Consider the following 27,309-nt stretch of genomic DNA (forward strand, 5'->3'; position numbering starts at 1 on the left):
AAAATTTAATTTTCCTTACTGTTTCTTACTATTTTATTGGTGTTGCTGAAGGAAGAGCTTTTCACTCGTTCACTGTTATTGCAATTTTGATTTTGTTATGACAACTTTGATTTTGCACGTTAAACTTTTACTTGTAAAGTACCAACTGAAGTTGTCTCATGGAATCAGGTACAATATTTGCCTGCGAGTTATGTAAAGTAGCATTATATGTAAATACTCAAGTTGGGTACAGGTATTTACACAATTTACACAAGTAAAGTGCTGGTCATACTCTGAGAATCATTATCTGACCTGCAGTCTGAAGGAGCCTGCAAAAGTATATAAAAAATTGGGAACACAGGAGATCATACTTTCTCTATTATTGGTCTGAAGTACCGTGGGGAGGTTTAATCGTACTGACCTGAGATCCTGTTTGACAGACTGACATTATAGATATCTTACCTATTTGCAATACCAAATAAATTTGTTTTCATGCAGAGACAAATCAGAGAAATTGCGCCTGCTGGAGGAATTATAATGCACTGCACCTCAATACCAATCAAGCTCATCGGCATGGAGTCCTGTGCTGGAGAACATTCTCTGCATTAGATTTCTACACAAGCGCTTCAATGGGCTCTGGCCTGCTTTCAACAGGTTCAGGGCCAGTTTCGATCCCAATACTTTGATGTATCGTTCATTTTGCACAGAGGATAACAGGAACTTTCTCAGACCCACTCACACTGCAGTAAGGTTTGTGTGCCCAGATCTCAGGCTCCAGGAGACTCTGTGCCAAGGACTCGCCACTGAGGCATGCAGAGGATGGATGATAATGGGACCTGAGGCATCATCTGACACTCTGCTGCATCTGGAACATCTGTTATGACAGGCCTATCAGGGTCTCGATGCGTCCCCTTCACCATGTACATTTCTGCTGAAAAGCCTCACTTGGACAGTTATTGAAAACAAGACAGGTAAAGCAACCAGACATCCACCTAAACAACAGAACACATGTTTCACATTTCCCCCACTCGGGCCTCGCAGCTAATACAAAAGGTGCTACGGTTTACGGTGCGCATGAGGCTGCTGACAGACATTTTATGCGGCCCATCAAAACACATCACCGTCACAAGGCAAGAGTCCTGATACGTTTGTATTAATTCACATTTGGAAAAATAAATAAAAGCAACTTGGTGAAACTGTGGCCGCGGCTTCAACGGAGGGGAATTATTTTCTTATAATCACTCTTTATCACCATTTATATTTCCTAAATAATCAGGCTCAGTGTGACGTCTTAGCAGGTAATTTAATCCATGAATACATCTGAGAGGTCAGCCAGTGCCAATATTAAACACACACACACACACACACACACACACACACACACACACAATTCAACGGATTATGTCCCATCCCAAAGCCAGGCTGACCTCTGACCTTAAAGACCAAGGAAGACACACATTTGTTGATAAGTGAAGCACAGGGCCCGTTGTGCTGACAGCTTCCCTGTCCATTTATTGACTTCCTTAATGATCCATTATGAAGTGATTTACGACGTCCACCAGCCACTTCTAAGGCCGGTGGGTGGCTGTCGGCTCCATTCAGCAGACATCTGCACCAATGGACGTAGCATTTGATTTATCAGAGAATGGACGGAAGCTGGCCCACACGCCACCTCTAGTGTTTGTTCAAAGCCAACAGGAGAGTTAGGAAGCTATTATGAAGGCGAGATGTCACCGTAGGGGTCAGACACAAAAGGTATAGACCAGGATACAAGGAAAACATGTCATTATAACCAGGCAGTTAAGGAAAAAAAAGAGTTTTCAGTTCAAGTATTTTTTTAAATGATAAAAAGTTTTCAACAAAATACAAAACATAAATGCTTTTTAGAACTTTACACTGAACACAAGCTAGACAACCCAGAGCTGCAGTTACACACCGTTTTCCATGACAGTTGCGAAACAGCGAGGCGGCTTGTCGAGCAGATGACCTTGTCTTTCCTCTGTTCGCTAATGATTCGTGGCCATTATGTCGGGCCCGGCTCTTTGATTTCTCAGGCCTATCCTGTACAGCATGATGAGCTTATCAATTTTGGGGTTATCCCAGGAGAAAAAAGCCTTTATGAAGCAGAACGTTGGGCGTTTGAAGCCCCGGCCCCCTCGGCCTCCTGGCACCGTGTTGTAACACATGAGCTCCCATGTTGCTCGTCAGAGACAGTGGACAGAAAATCATAACCTCTATATTTCTCTGGGACTTTCACAATAGGACCCCTGGCCTCTTTCTTGACAAACGTCCGTTTCTTAAAAAGACATCTGTTTTTGGCATAACATGTATATTAAATGCATCATTATCCAGCATATTGATAGTCTGACCAGTCTACAATAAAATGTTAAAAAACAGATTCTTCTACATGTTACTTGTGTAAAGTTAGGAGTACATTCTTCTCTGTTCTTCTATTTTTTTAAAAGATTTATAAAGTAAATAAAAAAAACAAATCAGCTCCTAAACAGATAACACCAACTGCAGATGAGCACCTTTACTAAAACAACATCCCTCTATTCTCTACCCCTGCTGTGATTAACCTGGTTAAACAAATACAGCTCAGGTCAGGCTGCAGCGCCTGTGTGTTAAACTAAGACCTGCTAGAATAACAACACGGGATTACATAGCTGCTCAGGTGCGTTGTACACCTCGAATCCAGGTCCACTGGAGCATATCTCCCATCAGATAAGTCAACACAATCACTTTAGCTGCACAGGGCATCGCATCAGCCTTGAGAAAACAGTGGGCTGAACAACTTTGCGGGAGCCTAATTAACTATTTGAAAAGACCGCAGCCGTTTCAACAGGATTAACAGCAAAAGAATGGATGAGCTGCTCTAAAAGGCTAAATTTAAATTTAAAATACTGGATTATGACACGATACAGCCTTGATATAGAATGCCGTCTTCATTTTTTACAACTTCATGTTTACTTTATCTTTCAAAGACAGTTACCTGTTTATATGATCTCTATAAACAGATTCTGCTTATATGAACAAACTGTAGGTGGTTTATGGTCCAGAAGCCTTCTGGTTTCTCAGCTAGTTTGACCAATTACATTTGAGCAGGCTTTGGTTGTAAAAGAGGCAAAGCACATCGACTGAAATGCATCAGCTTTTAAATTTATCTGCATTCATGAATGCAGGTAGTTTTTATTGAGATTTGCCAAAAGGTTTTCTGGATTTAAAACATCTACAAAAAGTTATTTGTTCTGGTTTGGTGTGGAGAAACATTCAACTCCTTTGGACTCATCAGACCGGATATCCTCTCCTTACACCGGCGACCTCAACATGTTGTCCGCTGCTCCCAGAGGTTAATACTCAGTGGATTAGATGCCCTTGAAAAAAATCGAACGCAGTATAATATAGATCTGCTTTAAATCCTAACTTCAAGAAGGGTTTAATGTTCAGATTGAATTTAATAAAGCAGTATTGAAGAAACCTGGTGCTGTTGCATTGAACTCCACTCCTTTTATATCAATGAGGGTGAATAACTGAAAAGTCCTCTTTGTGGTGCAAGTTGGGAAACAGGTTTTTACCACGAAGCAGAAAGAGTTTTGACTGCAAGAATGACGGAAATATGGAGCAGCCGTTGCATCACATTGCATCAGGGCAGATGCCAGATAAGAAGGTTTGAGAGAAAGTCTGTGTGTCCTCCCAGGAGTCAGAGGTTCAGCTGTTGTCAGCTCCTTCGTTGTATATTGACCACAGGCTGATCCTCTGGTCCTTGGATCCAGCAGCCAGCAGTCTCTGTCTGGGGTCCTGGTGGTTTGAGAAGGCCACGCTCAACACCACGTCGGTGTGGTATTGAAGGACTGCCAGCGGCCGCAGCTTCTTCCAGCCAAAGACCCGCACTCTGTGGTCCCAGCCCGCTGACGCCAGAAGCTTGCCGTCGTCCCTGATGCACAGGTCGGAAACCCCAGGGTTGACCAGCGTCACACAGTCCTGGAGCTGTAAGTGGTTATGGAGAAGAAGATACATGCAGGTGTTAGAACCATGTATCAAACATGCATCTGAGGTACTTTGCAGGTATTACAAGCACTGCCACAGCTTTTACTCTGCAAGGTCCAAGGATGGTGGGTAGTAGATTCTTAGTGGCAATTGTTGGAGAAATTTTAAAAGCAAAGAGAAATGATCAGACATACTAAATAGGTCAGTAAGTCGATTAATCACTGCCACCTAAGAAACTGAGGCCAACAAAAACACTGACTGGGGGAGACTATCAGCTGATCTGATGACGGAGGTCCAAGTGTGAGGCTGGATGTGTGTTGAACCTGGCCGTGGACTAGTGGGACTCAATCATCGGCCGTAAAACATTACGGCACGAGGGCCACAAGCAAATCTCTCTGCGTCCCTCTATTTGGATTGGAGTTAGGGAGGCCTGATCTGGAAGCACCACGGGGCTTTGAGTTCCCTTTGTCACATTTTTACGGGAAAAGAGAGATAGACCATCTCGCTGAAACACTTGTTTGCAGAGGCCTTGTTGCTTTAAGCACCTCTGATGAATTACATTGGCATTGAAAGGTCCGGTCAGCGGGAGAAGAGACCCGATAAATACTCTGTTGTAACATCTGCCTGCTAAAGATTAGCCACGGCCTGCTCTCCCCGTGATCTACAGTGTCCCAAGGACTGTATCAATCTCTCTAAAGGGGCAACTTTCAGACATGTTATAATGAATGGCGGCTCAGATCACCATCTAAAGGGCCTGCTGCGGTGGGCATTCCTGCGGAGCGAACGTGCTCTTCCCGCAGCGCAGGGATCCCTGCTGGACGGCTAGATGGGACACAAACATCTGGATATGGGAGCCCAAATCAAACTGGACAGCGTAAAATTGACTTCATAAGTTGTGTCTAGAGAGACGAATGGCCTTGGATGGGAGGAGACGGAGGGGAATTTATCTGCATGCTCCTGTTCCGGGCAGAAACCATCCACGGGCTGCATGTGGAAAATATAAGCCAGGTACTCGCAGCCCAAGTGGGAGAGAGAGAGAGAGGGAGGAATGTCATTGATCAAAACAGAGCAACAAAGTCCACAAAAAGCAATGATGGGATTTCTTTCTGACTTTCTTTTTTTTAAACCAAGATCCCTACAGAACCACTGGTATGAAACAGTGACTGGTCATACCAAACAAACCAGATACACTGATACAAAGAAACCCGGGGGGGGGGGGGGGGGGGGGGGGGGGTGACAGATTGTTTGGAGCTTTGTTATTACCTCAAGAATCTGGTATGCCCCTACCTCGCCGCATCTGGTTTGCATTAGAGGCCTGATAATGATGGGTTTAAGTGTCTGTTTTTGTTTGTTTTGCTTCCCATAGTTTGTGTCAGGAAAAGGCATTTGTTTCATTAAAGGGTCAAATGTAAGCAGTAACTGGCTAATGATGTAGTAATGCTCATTCAGCAGGACGACCCGTACAATTGTTTTTACTTTCCACAGTCTGAGAAAGCAGAAGGGAAAAGTGGTGAGAAAAAGGGTCGTTGTGTCCTGTGATTTAAAACGAATGATGCCGGGGTGAAGCTACGCTGGATCCTGAGCTGCCAGAGATCAGTGGTGGACATGAGATTTAATGAGGCTGTGTTGCTCCAGAGTAACAGTGCTTAAACAAGTTGATTGTTTTAATAACTTGATCATAGTTAATTAGAAATTCTGAAATTAAATCATTGTTTTCGATGAAGCCTTTTGTAATTTCTTGAAGAAAACCTCAACAAAATATTACTAATATTACTAAATATAGCCAAATATTACAAAATCTGAATATATGTATGTCCCATCTTCATATTATATACAGAGGTGATCTTTGACACTTGCGGATTCAGGAGTGCCTCAATCCTATTCTCAAAGTTCCAGAAATCTGTAGGAGTCTTTAAGTTTTGGTCAGCTTTGGATATAGTGCAATAACAGAGTTGGAATTATCAGACAAATCAATTAGTTGATTAAAAATGTTTTGGACAATTTGGACAAAGGTATTTTCTGTTTTCCAGTCTTGATGCTGACATCCATCATAGCCCAACGAAAGAGGGGTGAGAAGGTCAAGAGAGCAAAGCACAAGCAGACATGTACAAATATGTTGGTTCCAGGTTTCCAAATGGGAATAGTTGCTTTTTTAAGTGTCCTATAATAGTAAATTGATTATTTCAAACTTTTGACTAGTAATTCAGAAAAGACGCACAAGTTAATGGATGGTAATACAAATTGGTTGTAGTGTAATATTAATTATCTTTCTTAAAAGGGGATTTTTTTATATTAACCAGGTCTGGTTCTGAACAGAGTCTATATTTCTTCTTATTGCTTCCTTACTATCTCATCGGACAGGATCCCTCTCAGGGCTTCATCATTCATGTTTTAGTTGTCCGAACACTCCTTTCTGGCCTGTGTTATCGCGCGCACGCACACGCACACACACACACACACACACACACACACACACACACACACACACACACACACACTAACTCACGCTGTTTAAATGCTGGTTCTCTCAGCTGTCAGGAGGCTACCAGCTCTGCTCAGCAGCTGGGTCCACAAGACTCGCTGTGGGTCTGTGATGGCTCCAACACAAACTCACACTTCAGGATCCTCTTTTGTAGCATGTCACCGACAGAGGAGACGTTCAAAAGGAGCGGCCCACTTGGCAGACCTCACTCAAGCCCCGCTCCACATTTCCTCCCTCGTCTTTCGCGCCAGTCTTGGCAAAGATCTCGGCCTTCACGCTGATCTACTGAAACGTCCCATCATCGCTCACTCACTGGAGCCGAGCAGCTGGGAGGCTTTTCGCAGGTATTTCTGACACGCCCTGTCCCACAATCACACTCGGCAGCAGGGAGATTACAGCCTTTTGTCACCTTGCCTGTCAGAGCCTGGCTCTGGCTGACAGGAGATGGACGTGTCAAACAGGTGAGCTGTCCCATTCAGAGGAGAGGGGCTTGGGATCATTTTTTTTTACGACAGCCAGCTTGGACATATATCAGTCCAATAGCAGGACTGAGTACGGGCCTGACGCATAAGTCGGGTCACATCAGATCTGGTGGACAGAAGATGCCATGCAGGTGATACTGAGAGAGACAGTGTGGATATTTTCAGATTGTAGTGAACATGAAGATCAGGAGTTTCACCTGCAGTAAACTGTCATCAGTCTCAGAAATAGCTCGCTGTCAGCTATGCTTGATTTGCACGGCTCATCTTCCTCTGTCTTTACTTGTTTTCTCTTCTTCCAGCCCATGACCTCTCGTCCTTTTCTTTCTCCTGGAGCAGCCTGTCACTGCACATGTCAATACATTTGAGTGGCCGCCTAAATACATGTCCATCTGGCTTAACAGCTTGTAAGCCCCAACACCCGCGCCCTCATAGTTGCACGTTTCGAAAGACGCCCGCTAAAAGGAAAGTGGAAGAAAGGGCTGAGGAGGATGCCTCACTTCTCTGAAACGATATCAGGCCAGCCGGGTCAAACAGCAGATAAAGGCCTCTGGGAGCCATGTGTATTACATTAACCTCCATTCCTGAGGCTATCTGTCTTTATCTGGCCTTGATAAGCTCACTTCACAGCCCTTCTGCTTCACTAAATCATAACTGCACTGTGTTGTGTCACATTCAGTTTCCCCTCCATTTCTCAAAAAGCATCTATCTGCCTTGCCAGCCAGTTCCACTGCACTGGACTGTATCGCAGCGGTAATTTGTGGGAAGTGGGATGCTGTGGCACTTATAGCCTCCTCAGCCTTTATTGCAGCCTCCCACTGTGAACTACTGTTCCCTTTACTGCAGATGTGTTTTTTGTTTGGTTAAGGGGCCTCCGAGGTTTTGATATTTTTATTACCTCTCACGGGTCATCCGTCAGGACCCAGGGCCTGGGTCTGCCACCCGGCTCTCTCCCCCGCCCCCCCCCCCCCCTTACTGCTGCCACACAAAAATACTTTTGTGGGAAGAACTGAGGATAGCTGTCTGGACGTCACACTGAGCTGCACTTCAGGATAATTTAAAAGCCCCTGTTGGATCCTTTCCCTCTCCTTGTGCTTTTTTCCTGTCGTCCTCATCCTGGATTACATGCTGAATCAATATTTTGTTGCTCGAGCAAAATAAACCAAATAACCACCTTCCTTCTGCTTTTGGTATTTTGAATCAAATCCTTCTCCGTGTTTTTCTAGACGCGTTTTCAGGGTGGAAAAAATGGCTTTGCAAATATTTCTAATTCAAGCATTCATTTGTAAAAAGCCCTGGAAAGAATAATACAGGTTTGTCCTATATCAGCTTAAGGTTCCCCTCGGCTCTGATTCATGAGGGTTGGCTGAAAAATAGGAGCATTCCCTTTTGCTCATGAAATCAAGAGAAAATATAGGCTGAAATGAGGCGTTGAGTCTCTGATGCATTGGCTGTTATGTCAAATGAATTATGGTTCAAAGCTGATAGAAGACTGTTTAGACCACTTCGGAGAACTTTTGTGTGTGAGAAAACATGTTGTGCATTTCATCAGTGTCAAGAGGAAAGTTAACTTATTAGTTAGTTGAATAAGATAAACAGTGTACACAGATACCAATCCTATTTATTACCATGCAATAATAAGTAAAATGTTTTTAATCCAGAGCTACAGATATCACCCTGACCTAATGTGTGACTATGTGTCTATTTGAACATGGGTGGCGAGACTCTGGAGTGACAGGCCCTGCCCAGCCCTTGGCCCCTGGCCCTGCCAACACTGTGTAACCAGCAGCTGATTTATGGCCCCTGGAGCCCCGCTGAGCCTCTTCCTCTTTGGCCCCTGATGTTTTCCAGAAGAGCCCAGAGAAAGGCAACACTCCTCTCTCTCCATCTCCTCCATTACCTTTTTTAAAAGTAAAATTGTATGGAATTTCGCCGAATTTGGGGTTTAGGCCTTTAACCTGAGACACTTCCGTCGGTCATATTAACATCGACTTAGCCAGTAGCCCAACAAGAGCACTTGTTACCCCTCCCCCAGGGTACTTTTGCAACCATCCAGCTGTACAAATATAAAGCAATTAGTCATCATAGCTATTATGATTTGATCAAAACACAAATCACAAACAAATCTAAACAGATAGATTAGGTATAAAACATATTGTAACATACTGACAATGGTAAGAACGTCAGAGAAGTTTTCTCAGTGAGTGCAACCATTGCCATTGCTATTAATTTATTAAATGTCAGTGATTTGCTAATACTTCATTTTGGAAAGTCCTACAAGGAAAAACGGTAACGTGTAAACTTCAGTTTAGAGGGGTGGCACTAGTGCTACCAATTACAACGCTAGCAGTCTCGTAAAGCATTTGAAGAACCATCATAGGAAAGAGCACATGGAGTTCTTGGAGGTTAAGCGGAAAAAAGGAGGAACTGCAGCAGCAAACTTTGAAAACTGCATAAAAAAATGTAACAATACGTTTGCCAAAGGCAGCCCTACAGCAAGAAGGATAACTGACAAACTTGTTGAGTTCATTTTTGTGTCATCCTGGATTTATTTAATTATTTGTTTTCTTTTTCAGTAAGGATTGTGAAACTAGATATTAAAAGAAGTTCTATTATTTTCTTTATCTGTTTGCATTGTTTTTTTTCAAATGGTTTAACCTGAGTCAGGGCTATACAACTGTGAGCAATCATCACTTCCATCGGAACATCTTTAGATATAACTATTGAAATGCAGATAAAACTGTTCAAAACTTGAGTAATACTAAATTATAATAATGGACAAATGGTGGAAAAAGAAACTCAAAGTAATTTATAAATGGTCACAATTTCCAACTCAGTCACTTCAAACAACCTACACACTAACATTTCTATTATTTAAAATGATTATTGTAACACTATCTACTATTATTGTGCATCCATCTAAATTTTCACTCTAAGTTTTTTTTTAGTTAAGCAACACCCAATTCAATGTGAATTCAAATAAAGGTGTTTGGAAGGTGATGGGTGGTGCAGATAAAGAGGTACTTCAGTTTTTCTGGTGTAGGGGTTCAACAGACCAAAAGCTAGGGGACCACTACACACTACGTCCCTCTATAAGCTCGTCCTCTGACCTGCAGGTTGGTCTGTGTGTCCAGCATCCAGGAAGTGAGCTTCTTCTCAGAGGAGCCTGATATGCCTCTCAGACGCTTGGTGTCAAAGGTCAGGCACATGACGGGTTCAGGGTGGGCTTTGACTTGGCTCAGCTTAGACCTCTGGGTTACGTCCCACAGCAATAAGGAGCCGTCCTCGTATCCAGCCAACAGGAGAGGTCCGGGACCCGAGTCTGGCTGCAGGAAAAAGAAGAATGATAAGGGAGAGGAGGAGGGACCGCAAAATGGGAAGCAAGGGCACAAAGAGCAGAGTGAGTTAAGACGTGAGATGAGATCTGTGTAGTCAAAACCACAGAAACCGCTGTGTGATGCTGGAAGCTGAGCAGAGCAGAGGTTATCTTCCTGGAAGCTCCCGCTGACACTCGGAGAGACTCTGTGGGCTCCATTCGTCAGCCTGCTGCTCTGTCTTTCCAGCACTCCATTACACCACTCCTCACTTTGCTCCTCATCTGTATTACTGAGCCACAGAGATCGCTGCCGGCAACGATAAATATAGTGAATTGAAATACTGCAAAACGCTGTTTTAACTCAAATGGAGTTTTGATTCAGATTTTTTCCCATGCTTTATATTAATATTTTTAACCCATTCTTCTTCAACTTCTCAATATTCTACTTCTATTATTTTACAGACCCGTTTAATTTCTTAATTTCTGAAAAGGCAAATTATCTTTTGATTTTATCTTAATGCAAATTTGACCAAAACAAAATAAAAACACACAACAAGAATGTTTTGAAATATATCATCTCACATTCACTGACATTATGAGGGCTACAGCAACATAACAAGTTTATCTTCATCAATTATTTTGTATTTATATTATTTCTTATTATTACATAAGAGTATTCAATTATGGACACTATTATGACTATTAAGAATTGAATACTCTTGTAATAATAAGAAATAATATAAATTGAGAACAATTGATTGACAATCATATAAAACAAAGTAAAGCAGAAGATCTTCACAATGTAGAAGGCTTGAAGCACAATTGAAACAATTGATAAATAAACCAATTGTTTCAGCTCTACACACTTTATACATGCTCACTCACACAAACTAACATACAAAAACAGACTTGATTCATCTACACTTAACCCAGGAACACTGAAGGTCAAATGTTTATTATAGGTGAGTACACTCGAGTAAATAACCAGAAATTAAAGCAGGTGCACAGTAGGGCATCAGACACAAAATCTAAACCATTTTTACTCTGTTACCTTTACAAAAAAAGGGTATAACGCTATGTAGATGTAGATATATGAATATAGAAAATGAACAAGCCGCACCTCACTGTTCAAATATAACCTCTCTGTGCCTGTCAGCTTCCTCTAGACGAGTGTGTACAATCAGATCGTGTGGAGATCTTTTCAGCGAACAAGAACATAAGTTAGTGAAGTGATAAAAACTGGAGGCTTCATATATCTTTACACAGCTGGAGGGAAAAAAGGAATGAGTGAAGGAGGTAAGGAAGAGGGAGAGAAGGACAACTCGTTGATGTACAATTCATCCATTCCTCTGCGTACCTGCCTTTTGCTTTGAAGGACCTATGAATTCAGAGCAAAGCAACACGGTGCACTCTGTACCGATTCGTGCTTTTGCTTTAAAGCACGGTGCCATGCAGACGCAAGAAGTCAGAGAAATGTTTTCCATATGTGCGCGGGGGCCACTTCTGCCAGATTTTCATCGATCTTTAAGTCCTCTTCTCACTTAACACTCCAGACTTCTCTTCTCTCCGCTTTAAATAAATTATAGACAGAGTTGTGTATTCCTTCCAAACACATCAGTGAGGACGAACACTAAGGGATTATGAAAACAAATAAAAACAACTGAAAATCAGTGGCCCCTGCTTGCCGGCAGGGCCCGAGCAAAGCGTTCCAGGCTTGGGGCCCACCGTTTCACTTAAGTGAAGGACCTCCTTGATTGATGATGTCATGGGTCGGAGGTCAGGGAACCCTGGGTAGACACCTAATTCATTATATCCTCCATCGGCCTTTCTACAAGAGGGCTCTCTGCTGGAGTGGGGCCGGGGCCCTGGGAGGAGATTCATCACCACACAACAGCTGGAAAGACAGATGGAGCTGGTTGTCGAGGCAGGAGCAGCTGAGAGAGCAGTGAAGCTAGGTCTTCTCCAGCATGGCTGTTAGCAGTCATGTGACCGCTGCCATTTTTTCACAATTGTATTGATGGAACACACTGAAGTGCAACAAGAACAATGTCCAAATAATGTTTGTTCAAATGTCTTATCCTCTAAACATCTGTATCATTAACTGGAATGACACTCAGTAGAGCACATACAGGCCAAGGCCCAACAGTCCCCCTAAATTCAAGAACCATGGATTCTTCTCTGAGAAATCATTGAAATTGGCAATTTTTACAATGTTAAAGAAATTGAAAAAAATACCCTGATCCAGACCAAATTTATTGGGTTCTTTCCTTATCCATACCTAATCCTTACTCCAATTTAGATGATAATCCATCCAGTAATCATGCTAACTAACAAACAAACACACATGAAAGTGTAACCTGTTTGGCAGAGGTAATAATTCTATCCTTTCAAGCGGTTTCTTTTTTATTTTGAGTCAATACTCTTCTATACAGTCTCTATTGTCTTTTGTTAAATCCTTTTCTTCTACAACAACCACATTGAGTTGGGATGTTTGGCATCTCCCTGCTTTTGCTGTTGTAAGAAAAATGCAAAGAGATAGCCTACCTCACAAATAGACACAGCATAATAACAGGTGCTGAAACATTAGAACCAAATTGTGATCCAACTTATAAACTACATATCAAGAGCACAGCCACTGTCACTATAATTGTTACTAACAACTATTGTCAATGATTTTATTAATGTTTGGTCTTTAAAATGTCAGATCAATGTTTTCTTCAAATTGCTTGTCTGTCTGTACAATAGTTGAAATCCTTAAGATGTTCAGTATCATGCAAGACAAAGAACATTCAGTAGATAGAACTAACATTTTTTAAAGCAAGTTTCCTTTACTTAATAAATCATATTATTAAAAATTAATAATATTTTACTAACATTTGTAGATCGAAGCTAGTGTTGTTATCCTGGAGAAGCAAGCAGAAGCAGGCTACAATTTGAAAAAAAATGCAACTGATGTATCCTAGAAAACTTAATTCTTTGATGGATATCAGGACGTGAAGAGGATTTCAATAAATAAGATGTTTCAGTATGTAAGTTTGTGTGCGTGTTTCTTTCTTTATTTATTTTTTGTGTGTATGCAGTGAAGTTCACCTGCATTTCATTGTGCAACTTGTGTGGTATGTGTTATGTATTGTTTTGTGTTTTGTACTGGAAATAAATAAAAAAACATTGTTCAAAAAAAAAATAAAAAAAATAAGATGTTTCAGAAACAACTTACCAGCCTTAGCTTTAAAACTAATCCATGTTTCTTTACTATTTCCAAACCCATGAACTGATCAGCCTCGAAGTATAATCATTTTTTAACTTTGAGACTGACTTGATACATATAAAGTGGGTATTTTCCAACTTGATTGACCCCAGTCTTATTACTGTCTTTCTGATGATATGCACCTTGACTCTGGGTTAGGGGGTTATTATGAAAAAATTGTGTAACTATGATTTTATCATGAGCAACCTCTAAACAAGTTGAGGGAAGCAACTAAAAGTGAAGTCCGGTAAAAGTTATTTGTACTGTTCTGTATGACAAAGATTTTTTTCTATGGCTCAAATCCTTTTATTATTATAAAGAGCTCCATTTTGGTTATAGCGGCCCTGTATTTATTTAGAGCAGTTAAATTAATTAATAAAATGCTAAAAAATGCTACAAAACTAGACAAAGTAAAGTCAAGTACCAGGCATCACAACTGACTGCTGTGAGATTATATATAGGTGTGTTGTGCTATTATATTTAAGATGTTAATCTAAAATATCTAATTTATTCTATTTCTAGGATGCATTTTAAGATCTGCCTAAGAACAGCAGCTGAATACTTGGCTTTAGTGCGATTCTGACTGACTTAGTTTTTTTTTCACCATTTGATCGATAAGCACTGTGCAGGTCAAATAAACTATCACAAAGAAGAGTAAATACATAAATACATAGAATCGAAAGATAATTACAGAGAAATATGTTTGTGAGATCCTTCCTCAAAAATTCCTCTGCCGATGTGGCCGCCAAAGGCCCCAGGCCAGCACTGCCTCAACATAAGGAACCAATCGTTCCTTTCGTTTTTTGTCCCGGGCCGCCATGATGTCATGGCCATGAGGCAGCAAGGTGATGAGCTGAGAGTGATGGATATCTGTATAGGAACATTTCCTTTTCCCCGCCAGCCTCTGTTCACATTAAAAGCCTTGCACATCATACATCACTACTGTCCCTCTCCATCCATACACGAGTCAAACCCACATGTGGAGCTACTTTCTGCTGTGTTGTACCCTGCTTCCATCCAGAGAAATCAGACAGTCACCTTTTAGACAGAGCAAGAGCTCAGCATTAGAACTAAAGGCTGTGAGGGATTTTCCTGAAGGGAAGTGGCATTGAGAAGAAAGTGAAGTTAAACACTGCATTTAATCCTCTCCATAAAATCCATCAGAGAGGGCTTACAGGCCGACAATAAATCTGTTGGGGAGTCCGTCTTGGAAAATTACCTCCTCTCGTCTCAAAGGTGTTAAGAAAAGAGGGAGGGATGGTGAGAAGAAAGACAGCGAGAGGAGTTAACTGTCAGAAGCTTCTTCCTGGAGTGTGTGTGACAGAGAGTCAGACTGGCTGGAGAGAGGGGATGACTGTGTCGGCTGTTGCCTCCTGCTGTGCTTGGTGAGGGAAACAGTAGGTAGCATGTGTGCATTTCATGAAAGATGCGTCTTTTATTATTTATTTTTATACATCTGACTGACATGAAGTGTTCCCGAACTGCACTAACAGTATATAAAGCTACTTTCAGACATGCACTGAACTCTGGTTACAGCTCTGTAATTATCCGAAGGGGCTGTGTATAAGAACAAAACATAGAGTCAGAGGCTCTATAGTTTTTTTCTGCAGGAAAAAACATCTACATATTGTCCAAATGAGCCCATGTGAGGGTAGAGCAGCGTAATGCCTGGAGGATTCACCTCAGTGAGTGGGTGTTTGGATGATGTTTCTCACACATGACAGAGGCAAAACGTAAAAATACAAAAACAATACAAATATCTTAGTATGAAAAAGAAGACGCAGACGTCAACTTGGAAAGACAACGCGACCCTCATCAACAGTTTTTGTTGATGACGGTCAGTGTGGATGTGCTGTAAACAAAAGACTTGAGCTCCCCAGCAGAATAAATTTGTTGCGTCCCCTCGTGCACCATCCTCAGCATGAACGCTCCGGAGATTTTCTGCATTGTTGAGAAAGCGTCTGACCAAGAAAACTCTCCTGCTGTGTTCTTCATACGTGAAAGGCAACCTCTAGAGTAAGACAAGCTTTTGTGTATTTACGTTTGTGTGCATGTGTATGTGTAGGTGTATATGTACATGTAGGGGGGTTTCAGTCTAACCCCTGCTTGGTTGTCTCTCAAGCAGCTCAGTGAGTGTAACAGATGAACAAGCCTCAGCCTTGAAAGGAATCAGCCTGAAATGATTTAGAATCACCTGGGCCCTTCGGCTTTGAAGTCAGACAGATGCCTGTGCTGTATTACATTGATATGATATAATTCATAATGATATAATTGATCATTATGTTTCCTGGCACTCAACACTGAAGCAGCATTGGTTCATAAATCAGATGATGAAAGGTGGTTGTAACAGTGAAATCAAAGGGAAAGGAAGAAAAACACAAACAGCGTGTCAGCAACCCAAGGAGACTCTCGAGCTTGTCTACATGTCTCTATAATAATATCACAAATACTATGTCATCTTTATGGCCCTTAAATTTGACTTATTAAAGTAACTCTAATTGGTAGAACAGGGATACAGGACTGAATGTGCCCAGGCCAGTAACTTGCCTCACTCTGGTTTTCAAATGATAAGTTGTGTTTTGATTTCCGTTGCCTGTAAACTGCACAGGCCATAAAATTTGGCTGAACCATCCAGTCTTGCATAAGTCTAAAAACCCTCCTCTGCCTCTCCCCTCCAAAACCCTAAACCCAAAGAGTTAATAATTAGCCAGGAAAATAATTACAGGCTCTCGTTAATGTCTGGAAAATAAAACTTTCGACAGCGTTTACAAACAGAACGCAAACTTTTTTTACTGGGATCAGATTGGATGTACAGCTGCAGGCTGATATATGGCTGTGAACCCCCGGCCCTTCCAAATGCTCTAATTACAGTGTTGGGACTTGCTGCCAGCTAAGAAGAAACGTTTGGAAAGATGGATCTGGACAAGTTTTGGGCTGTAAATCATGTGCCACATCTCAAATGTGCATTGTTGTGGACTTATCCATTATTACGCCTTGTTATGGGCTGCCGGTCAATCAGAATAAGGCAGGTAGGTTTATAAAAAGTACAATAAATCAAACAGTCAAGAAAAGAAAGAGAAGCTACTGCTTTTGACAATGACTGCCAGAGTAAAATCATTGAATTTGACATTTCGTTACAGACAGATGCAAGGCTGCTGTTCAGGGTTAAAAATAACAGTGCAACAGTGTCTTTTAAAATGACAGGTGAGGGTGTCTGGTGCTTACCTGCCACAGTTTGATACACATGACCATCCCCAGCTTAGCGTCTGGGACCAGGGTGCAGACTGGAGTCTTACTGGGCAGCTCAATAATCTTTATCTGCAGAGAACACATGACAATTCAAACTCTGAAAACTCACTAGAGACAACAGAACCTGTTCTTTCTGATTACTGATATTGCAGGAAAGAACATACAGATCTTAATGATGGGTCAAGGCAAATGTATGTGCTCTCCTGAGAGTCATTCTCACCCGAGCAGTTTTTATTTCTTCTTCTTTTTTATTTCACAAAATGTACAATGGCTTCCCAAACCACAGATTTCTGTATTCAATTGCATGGCAGTCTATCTAGGTCGTTGAGTTTGTGTAACTTATCATGGTTCCGTGTTTAAGACGTGTTTGATTGATCCTATGCCCCCCAAGCTCTCTCACCTTGAGTGATCTACCTAGACATAAACTGGCACGCTGTTATTAAGACATTTTTTCCACTTTAACCCGTTATATATCAGAGTATTTCTGTTCCAATGTATGTTTTCATTACTGAGACCCAGTTACAACCACACACATATTGCAGTTGTCCGTATAAACAGTCTGTCTTCAAACTTATCATTCGCTAGTCGTCTGAATTTTCAGGACCTCTGCAGATTGCAGCGCCTCCAACCCACAGTACAGAACAATCCATTAGTGCCGTGCAGCCGCCCCACAGTCTATAATAACTCCTGCTAAAGTCTGACCCAGCGACATGAATGGTGTTTTCCTGTACACACTGGCACTGATTCTGATAAAATACACAGCCTAATGAAGCCAGGGAAGAGTGTGTGTATGTATGTCTGTGTGTACCCACATCACTACCAAGACTCATTCCTTTGACTTCCTCTGCGCTGATGATCCACATATTCATCCTCATTAGACTTCAGATTAAACAGCCCTTTAAGGGAGTGATCTGTATTTTAGCACGAGGCCACATCTGTCCTGCATGTTTACCTCTGCGTGCCTGACAAAGAGGGCCTTTAAGAACTTCCCTGTGCCTCAGGTGTTCGCTGTTCTTGTGTGGCATCACACTGCCCATAAATAAAACACCCACACTTATAATTAATGTTCCAGCCATGCCAGCAGTCTGCTGGCAGGAATCTGACTATGAGCAGTAAACAGCAAAACCACGTGAAACAGCTCAGGAAAAAACAGTTGTCTGTTTTCTTCATTACATGTCTAAATATTGACCTACCTGCTCACTGCTTGTACCATTGTGGGGGATTTGTGGCAAGTGCCTATGTATTGTCTCTTGGGGGAATTCAATTATGTGGGCGTTTGATTTGCAGACACATGATAAGCATCAGTCTTGGCCAGTTATTCCTGTGGAATGGGGTGGGGAGACAAAATGACAAAATCGGCTGTGGCCTGTTTTGGTCTACCTTTTATGTGTGTGTGTGTGTGTGTGTGTGTGTGTGTGTGTTTCTGTCTGCCTGTGTCTGTTGGGACAATGGTATTATTGAGGTGCTGGGAGTCACAGGCGCCCTGATGCCTGGCTTGCTGGTCTGGGGTTAGCAAAGGCACGTTTGGCTGGATCAGGTGACAGCTCTGTCCCTTTCAAGTGTGGCTCCTCCGCTGTGGAACAAGTAACATGAATCTGGAGGCAATAAAAGATGGCTGAATCGCTGGCCTCTCCCCATCCTGCTGCACCGTTCACACACTGGCTCCACACAAAGCTATATAGACTTTGTGGGTGTTGAACATTAACTACGAGACGGACCGAACGTGATGTCATTCCAGTGCATAATCTGATCAAGCCTGGGAATTCTCTCTCTAAATCTACAGTTAAAGTAGTAACAAGTCACTCAAAGTATTTTATTAGTGAAGAGATTTCAAAGCAGGAAGATCCTTGTCAATGACTCTCTAAAATGCACTACTCCACTTGCTCTCTCAAGCCGTCACAGCACTGATTTAGACAAAAGCATTCAGTGAATGGTATTTTACTAGCCACAGTCAAAATAAAGCAACACTTAGCTGGTATTAGAATCCGATCCTTGCAATGAGCATGCTAGTCTGTTAATGATGCTGCTTAGATTGCTGTTTGACAGCTTCTGGCTGCAAGCTGAATACTCACATGTCACATTGACTTATGATGATTGGCTAAAGATATCATCTTTAACTCTTTCAAACTATATCACATTTATGGATCAATGGGAAAAGATGACATGGCTTAAATAACAACTCTTTCTGTGGGACTAACTAATCAAATAAACTAAAATGGTACTCAGAGCATGTACCTCCACCAAGGATGAACAATCCTGAACATGAAATATAAAAGATCCTGGATATGACCCTTGATTTGCATCCGCACCAAAATTGAATGTGTTCTTCTCGAGCCCAGGCATTGTCCCTCCACAGAGTTTGGTGGAAATTGCCAGTAATTTTTGTGTAATCCTCCTGACAAATAAACCAACAAACTAAAGAACAAGCAAACTGACAGACACAGGGAATGCATTGATCATTCAACAGACACACACTCACATTCATACTCTATAGACAGATCTCAGTGCCCCTATGTCTAACCTCTTCTGTCTGTGATCCAGCAAACGCCAGCAAGTAGTTTCCAGGGCTCGACTCCAAGAGGGAGCACTGACAGAATCCAACGCTGTCGGTCCACACCGAGTCCACCAGCTCACTGCGACCTTCTCTCAGGTCCCACAAACACACCTGCATGTCCCGTCCCTGACTGCCAACAGAAACAAAGGAACAGGAACTTGATATAGCAATAAGTACATGTGCTTGCTGAGAATCTGCTTTAAGTTAGGAACCTTAACAGAAGCTACAACCAAGAAATTGTTCATCCTGACCTGATGAGGGCATCTTTCGACTGCAGAGAGTTCACCCAAATGACCGAGCTACCAGAATGACCTTCTACAATCTTCTCAGCCCTCCTGTTGTTCAGGTTCCAGATATGGATGGCACCAGTCCCTGACCTGCAGAACCCAACAGGATGCTTTATGTAGACTCTTTATATCGCTCACACACTATATGCAACACGTCATTATATTACTCACAGAGTTTATACAACATATCATTCACACACTATATACAGCACATTATATTATTCACACAGTGTATGCAAGATAGTAATATGTTATTCACAAAGTGTATTCACACGGAATATACAGTATAGTATTATATTATTCATACAGTACAACGTATCTGATCTCACACATATAAAGACAATACCAGAGAGGTCAGATTCCGTCTTGTCCAAACCATAGATTGTAAATAAAGATGGACGACATGACAACTCCCTAAAAGTATAGCCAAAAGTGTTTTTGACCGCTACCTGGTGGCTAGCTGCAGGTCATAAACCCTGCCTCCTCCGTGTTAGTGGAGCAGACGTTGAACAATTTTAAAGGTCCAAGTACACATCAAATATGTTTTCCTCAAAGATGGTTTCTGTCATTTCAGGTACTTCTTTTCACACTGATGTGACAAAGTGTTCATTTTCTGTAAAGTTTGGTTTGAATTAGTTTTTTGATGTTTTAAAAATAGAGCGAAGCATCATTATTGAAAGCTGAGACCTTGGCTCCATCTCCTGATCACTACTTTGCAGAATCTGGCTCCAAACAACATCATCTGTGTTAAATGGCCGCCTTTGTAGACATGATATTTTAGATACATTTCTGAATAGTGGGAGAAGGTGGAAACATGTCATTCATCTTTATATACAGTCTATGGTCAAAATGAATACCATAACATCAAGACCTTGGATGTGCAGATCTTTAAAACATGTCACTGTGCTTCATCCACACCTTTCACCTGAAGTGAATGCTGGCTGGCATCTCCTCATCACTCGAAAATTAAACAAGCCCCTCGACGTGTATATGTTTCTTATGATGGACTTTATGAAGCACGGAATTAGTAAAATTTCTTAAAAGAGGAGGGATTTAAGTGATGGAGGAAGATGAAGAGTCAAATTATCAGATATTGAGAAACATGACTCACCCAGAAAATAGAAGGGGAGTGTCCCCTCCAAGGCAGCTAAAGTGCAGGGTGTTGAGTGGCCCACCAGCCCCCCTCAGGGTGTAGATGGGGGACGGAGCGGGACGAGACATCCCTGGTTCATGTGATCAATGTGCGGATAATAGGAGACTCCAACCTTACAGCTACTGGAAACAGACAAGGAAATTCAAGTTAATTTGGTGACGGATTCCAATAGTTGGAAATGCAGGTAACAATGATTGAGGTCAACTCAAACTCATCCCAACAAAAACCTGCCTGCATTACAATTGGGTTAATTTGGCTTCTTCAGAAGAATAGAACAAAGTATAAGTAGAATAAGTATAAATCTGACAATATCTGCAGAAAAAGTCTTGATTTGTCTTCGCACAAACATTGGGGACATTCAGAGAGAAGCCTCATTTAGCCTTGAAGCCTTTCTCAACACAGCAGACAGTTGTGTTTAATGCACTGTCTGTTTTCTCTATTGTTAGTAGCTAAAAACCCTGTGGCTCTCTGCCTCTTTCTCTCTCAGTCTCTCCGTCCTCCTCTTTCCAGTCTACATGATAACACCTCTCTTACTCAATACGTCATAAATCACAAACTCTGACAGCCTAATTACAGTAAACAGACGGAGATTCAAACTTCGCACTCCTCTTGCTATCAACAGCCGTTGTCCCAAAGGCAGAGTTTAGAGCTCAGGCCTTTTATGTTGTTTGTAGGTCGGGGAGCTGAGGAAACTCAACCGACCGCAGGTGTGTTCCAATGAAATAATACATCACCATTAAATTGCAGTTTAATTAAATTTAAGTGTTTGGATCGAGATAACTAATATCCATCTATTAATCCACTTTCTAAACTTCTTATACTGCTCAACAGCACTCAATATTAATTAAGTTTAAGTTGGAACATATAAATATGGAAAACGAGAAAGGAGAAATCCCGGTAACGCAGCCCACCTACTAACAGTGTTATCAGAAACATCAATACTTTGAAAATAATAACTCATTCAAACAAAAGTGAATAATTAAGATAAATATTCTAATAAAAACGCTTGTGGATTTTACTGACTGTCTGACGCCCTTGAGGCTTGTGAGTAAGCTCCTCTCTTGGCACACTGAAAACATTTCTTTACCCAGTTATCTGCAATGACATGTTCACCGTACCAACACAAAAACAAATCCTACACAGAACGTTACCCCAGCCACAACTCTCAAGAACTTAAGTGATACACAACACTGAGGTTATGAAGCCAGCTTTACCTTAAATGTATCTGACCATTTGTAGTCATATGGAGCAAAGTATTTAAAGACGTCAATGTCTGTTGATCCACCACATTGGTCCCGGCTGAAATATCTTACATCTTGTACTATAGTGATCCCCTGAGCATAGAGGCATGCAGAGGCAAGAAGAATATAAACTATCAAAAACCTGCTTTTTAAATGTTTTTTGCTGTGAATGCGATTTCAGGCCTTCAAGATCAACAGTGAATTCTAGGTAGAAACTCTGACTTTAAACAGGAAAATGCAATCATAAAAACTATCATGGAATCGATCTATTTGCAGCAGATACTAAGCACGTCTTCACCCCTGACCCCCCCACCCCACCCATCCCACTCTACTTTTACTTATTATAACCTCTGCTCCCTGCAATCAGCAGAAACTGAAACTGGAGCCTGAGGCATTCAGGGGCATTTCAGGAGGTTAGTGGTTAAATTGTCCATGTGAACCTTCGAAGCGGAGAGATGGACCTCTGACCAGCCTGCCTAATTAAGGACACCTCATCAGAGTCTATGGGACTCAGCTAACCAATCAGCTTCACTATGGGGAGACACATTATGTGTATGCAGGAGACAAATTAAGCTTTTTCATGCTCACCATAGAAATATTGTACTAATAATTGACATAATACATAAAATGACAAAAAAGGCATACGGTTCTTTGCATAGGAAGTTGACCAACTCACATCACACAGATCTCTCAACCAAACCAACAGGAAGCCCTTCGGCATACAACTGAGCAAACTTGTTTATCTGTGGTATGAAGAAAATGAGAACAAACCATCAACAGAGTTTTTGTGAGGGTCCATCAGTTAAGCTTGTCCTTCTGTGACTGGGAGGGTATGCTGCATTCCTGAGCCACAGTCCTGCGCCTGTGTGAGTGTGTGACAGGAGGAAGCTCACCCTGATAACAGGTGGATTAAGCGTTCCTTATTGTCCTCGAGCAGCAGGCCCTGCATGACGCTGTGAGTCACGGACACAGCAGCCTGAGACTGGCTGCTTTCACTGCCTCAAGAGCAGGGGCAGTGAAACTTTCCACTGCTAATCACAGCTCGCTGTCAATCAAAGACAATTCTCGGGATCAGTGACGGAGATGTCTCTTCACAGGACTCGGGGACTTCCAAACCAAAGCTGCATCTGAAAGATGAGAATAAGGGCCACTCTCCCTCGGCTATCGCTTTCTCAGCAAACCGTTCCTTCTGTTTTCTCTGCGTCAGAATTTCCAGGCGCTGAACTGCCCCCGACAATGGCTCTGTTGTGGTGGCTACAAGTGAGTCACCCACAAACCAAAATACAAACATGCAGGCAGCTCAGGAAGGGAGAGACAGATACTGTAAACAAACAACACGGTGGCAGGATGTCACTCAAACCAGTTTGCAAGGGCCCTCAAATTGTTCCCTGCTAACAGAGAGGCGGCCGAACAAACAATCAAGCCTGTCACATGTCAAGCTTGTATGTTTGACATAATAACACATCTCTAGCCAGATGGAGAAGCAAGAGCAGGAAGCTGGATAGATCGAAGCTGGTGATCCTCAGGTTAAACATCCCCCTTTATTGAGTATTCATAAGCATTTTCAAACATGAACTCTTGAGAATGTCCGCACAATTGGGTCTGGATGGACTTTCTCCGGAGTTTGCCTTCCACACATGAACAACGCAGCAGGAGATTGAGCACGATCTGCTCAGACGTGTTCACAACAACCCAGAATCTGTGTGTCCTACAAACGTCATCAACACACCCACTCCCTCACTGTGTATCTAGCACGTGACAGAGCAATAGATAGTCAATACCCTATAGGTCAGCACACTTTCTCATTAATCACATTCACAGGAACAATCTCAGATATGACACCATGATGGTAACAAGCTAGGCCTAATTAAACCTGCAAGTCGCGGTCGGGGTATAATAAATCACTCTGACTGATTAATATACCTGAGCTGGACATGGGAGCCAGTGGGAAGAGGCAGGAGAGGAGGATGGAGGCTCCTGCTGGCCCTGCAACAGATAAGACAGCTCTGGGTAATCTGACTCTAAGTCCGTGGATAAAGGCAGTTTGTCTCTTCTTGGGACGTCTGTCCACACCTACTGGGTAATTAGGCCTAATTATGAGAGAAAGGTCCGCTTCCCCTTCATGTTATTAAATAAGAGCCAGCCTCGTCGGCCAAGGATCTCTCAACACCAGCAAGGGGCTGGCGACCTTCAGATCAAACGCAGCCACTATCTGTGCCCCCCCCCCCCCCCCCCCAGCCTTGTCCACTGCAGCACCCGTTCCCCGCCTCGGCATCGCTGCACATATGAGGGCTTGAGGAGGGAGGGGGCAGAAGGGTATTCGTTATGATATGGGGCATCAAAGTTTTTTTTTTCCGAGTTGTGAGTGAGTGAGAGGGAGTCCTGCCCACATTCCTCTCTTAGCTCTTTGGTATCATGTGATCGGCAGCTACCCACCTGAGCTGTCCCCTTGTCAAATTCTGCCATTCATAAATAAGAGCAGGGAGGGAGGGATATACAGATCACAGGGGTTTATTATAGAAGCTTTATAAAGCCCCAGCTTCACAGGAGCCATTATGGAGGCATGGGATCCCAAGATCCCCTGCTGATACCAGCCTCGTCAAATATGAGATCTGAGCTGCATGATGAAAACTGAAAGTAGATTAAACATAGCTCAAAAGCTGCATTCTAGATAGCTCCCAAACTGAAAAGCCAACTTTATTACCTATTGGGCCAATAGAAGTTCTTTTCTCGAATATCTTTTACAGCAGACTTTAACTACGAGTGCTTAAGAGAAAAATGCTAAATCCGTCCATTTCCTCTCCGTCCATACATAATACTTCAGCTATTAGTCATTCTGCTGTTTATCACATGCTGTGGTCTTATCTGCTGTTTCCCTGCTTTTCACAGTCTCGCCAAGGAGGCAACCTCCAACGGGCTGCAACCATTAGTCAGCCCTTCTGCCCAAACCTCCGATCCCTCCTGAGGAGGAAGCCAACGTGCCAAATAGAGAGCGAGGTCCATTATTAAAGTCCAGTTAGACAAACAACATAGGAAGTGGCTAGGAAGACACACACCCTTTATTGTGTCTTGGAAGGGGGTATCTGGACTGCATAAACAGTTCAGTGTCAGATAGAGGCTGAAGTCAGACACAAGTGCACCAACACCCACTGTCAGTCACAGAGCCAGTGAGCGGGAAGAGGTGGCATTGTTCGTGTGAATGGCGTGAATGCTAAGCAGGGGCCACTGCAGATAAGAGCTCAATGCCTTGTGGCTGTCATTGAGGCAGGCACTGATGGAGCACTGTGTCAGAGGGTCCTGATTTAGGAGGTCCTGACTGTGGTCAACAGGTACTAGGAGCCTTATCTGTTTGCATTATCAGCCATTTCCTCTGTGAGGTCATTTGCCTGGACACTAGGGGATAAAGGAACACAAGAGGGTCGACAGCTCGACTGTCATCAGGCATCTCCACACATTTTGGCTGTGATGGGTTTTTGGAACTGTCCATACAGCAAAGACATGACAACAAGTTGCTGTGATCCTAAAAGCACATCGTGCAACAGGGGATATAGAACAAGGAAAACAATAAGAGGTTACACTTTGTCAAAACAACACAGGCCCCCGTGTTAAAGCTTTCAGCCTTTGCAGGGGTGTGATGAGTGACAGCACAAATACTGATCAATAAACAGTACAAAAGATAACTATTTCTACATGGTGAACAGCTTCCAGAAAATGTCAACTCTCCTAACAAATATAAAAATGCTCCTATGGGCATGCAAACTGAACAAAACCAAACCAAAATCCAAGTTGTGCATTTGTGCAATATTGGTAAAGGCACAGTGAGCTGGATACAGGAAGTAAATGTAGTTTTGGTGTGTGCAGAAAGTCAAGACATGTTTAAGCTTAATCCTGCTTCATTTAATGTAAAGGAATTAATTAAATTGTTTTGTATATGCTGTCAGTTCTTCCACACAGCATTTTATGAGCATATCCTTGAACAGTCACACCTGACTTCATTGAAAAACTGTGCCGTTTATTTGTAAACATTTAGGCACTCTGAACTTCAATCTCTCATTGGGCTTTATTCCCTTGAATTAAGAATTTACATATGTTAATGATAAATTATCTTAGCCCCCTTAACTTGTGGTAAACTTTTGTATTCTATGTAAAGCACTTTGAATGGCCTTGTTGTGGAAATGTTCTACACAAATAAAGTATTACAATGGGATAATCAAAGATAAAGATTGAGGATCTTAAAATGAATCTAAATTACACATACAGCAGTTTCCTGACTGACTGTAATGCCTTGAAGCAGAAAGCAAAAAGGATGCATTCATCACAGGACCCTGATCCGAAGCAGGCGTCAATATCCATCATAAACTGCTCCAAAAAACACTGAAGCCTAAATACTGATTATAGCACCTCCACAAAAGTGCGGTTTTATGTAAAATATTATTAATCCATGAAATAAAATGTTACAGTGAATTAACATTTGAAGGTTTCTTGATGTCTTTTGGCTGCAGGTACTGTTTCCTTCTTTGCACTTCCAAAATCAACAATATATTTGCACAAGGATGTCCACACCTTTGTGCACAGCTGTACATCATGTACTGTATCTTCTATTACAAAGTACAGAAAACAACAGACTGTATTATGAACTTTGGTGTGACTGTTCATACAAGTCCGGGAACGACCTGCAGCACAAGTTTATTTTACAGGAGAAACTCAATCACAAAAAAACTTCATTCATTTGATCCATTTGAAGTTTTAAGCTTTTGTGAAGAACCTTCTCGTGTATAGTACTTTCAAGAGTATGAGAAGACAATTCATACAACTATCGTAACATCACTTTTTAATTTTGGTTGTAAGTCAGATATGATAACTGATGCTGCCGTTCTATAAACAAACTGGACATGGAACGTAAGGGGTCAGAAAGTACATCGTAGAAGTGTGACTGAGAAGGACTAGGACAGTAGAACGTTAAATAGCACTGACTTTGAATGGAGTTTTGTTTGCTCGCCCCTCCATGACACTGGATGTTATCAGGCACAGATAGTGTTTCACTTTGGAACCAAAGCGTTCATTAAAACGTTGGGCAGAAATGCTGTCATTAACAAGGAGAGGGTTAGCAACCTGCTAGCAACTACCTAAAATAGAACCACACAGGGCGGCCTCTGTATCATAGCACGGTCAGGTTGTTCCCGAGTCAAATAAAGTCACTACAGACACGTTGGCTGGAACAAGACTTGACGAAATACCAGTTCAGTGAAACACGGAGTGATGACAGTGTCAGGAAAAGCAGCTCAGGAGACGAGGAGACGAGGCGTGCGCCGGGCTGCAAGGACCTCTATTTACT

The 27,309-nt window shown here is 42.2% G+C and overlaps 1 protein-coding gene across 12 annotated transcripts; it reads right to left on the minus strand.

Moving 5' to 3' along the window:
* Positions 1-1,437: 1,437 nt before the first annotated feature.
* Positions 1,438-27,309, minus strand: gnb1l (guanine nucleotide binding protein (G protein), beta polypeptide 1-like). 12 transcript variants are annotated; one of them, XM_053421358.1, is made up of 8 exons: positions 27,212-27,308; positions 23,898-23,960; positions 20,692-20,852; positions 19,545-19,670; positions 19,261-19,423; positions 16,716-16,808; positions 10,038-10,253; positions 1,438-3,966 (listed from the first exon to the last, which is right to left on the minus strand). In XM_053421358.1, the coding sequence occupies exons 3-8, from the start codon at positions 20,799-20,801 to the stop codon at positions 3,688-3,690; spliced, it is 987 nt and encodes a 328-aa protein (XP_053277333.1). In that variant the 5' UTR covers positions 20,802-20,852; positions 23,898-23,960; positions 27,212-27,308; the 3' UTR covers positions 1,438-3,687. The 12 variants fall into 12 exon arrangements, with proteins under 12 accessions (XP_053277333.1, XP_053277328.1, XP_053277331.1 ...); XM_053421353.1 differs by having other exon boundaries at positions 20,692-20,855; XM_053421356.1 differs by having other exon boundaries at positions 27,101-27,294.

This window comes from Pleuronectes platessa, chromosome 4, assembly GCF_947347685.1.
Source record: "Pleuronectes platessa chromosome 4, fPlePla1.1, whole genome shotgun sequence".
In the NCBI taxonomy this organism is placed as follows: domain Eukaryota; kingdom Metazoa; phylum Chordata; class Actinopteri; order Pleuronectiformes; family Pleuronectidae; genus Pleuronectes; species Pleuronectes platessa.

Excerpts from the sequence above, each read along its gene's own strand:
- gnb1l (XM_053421352.1), bottom strand. The coding sequence starts at position 20,801 with ATGTCTCGTCCCGCTCCGTCCCCCATCTACACCCTGAGGGGGGCTGGT. Across the intron at positions 19,424-19,544 it reads TCGAAAGATGCCCTCATCAG|TCAGGGACGGGACATGCAGG; the intron begins GTCAGGATGAAC and ends TTCTGTTGGCAG. Across the intron at positions 16,809-19,260 it reads CTGGATCACAGACAGAAGAG|ATAAAGATTATTGAGCTGCC; the intron begins GTTAGACATAGG and ends TGTTCTCTGCAG.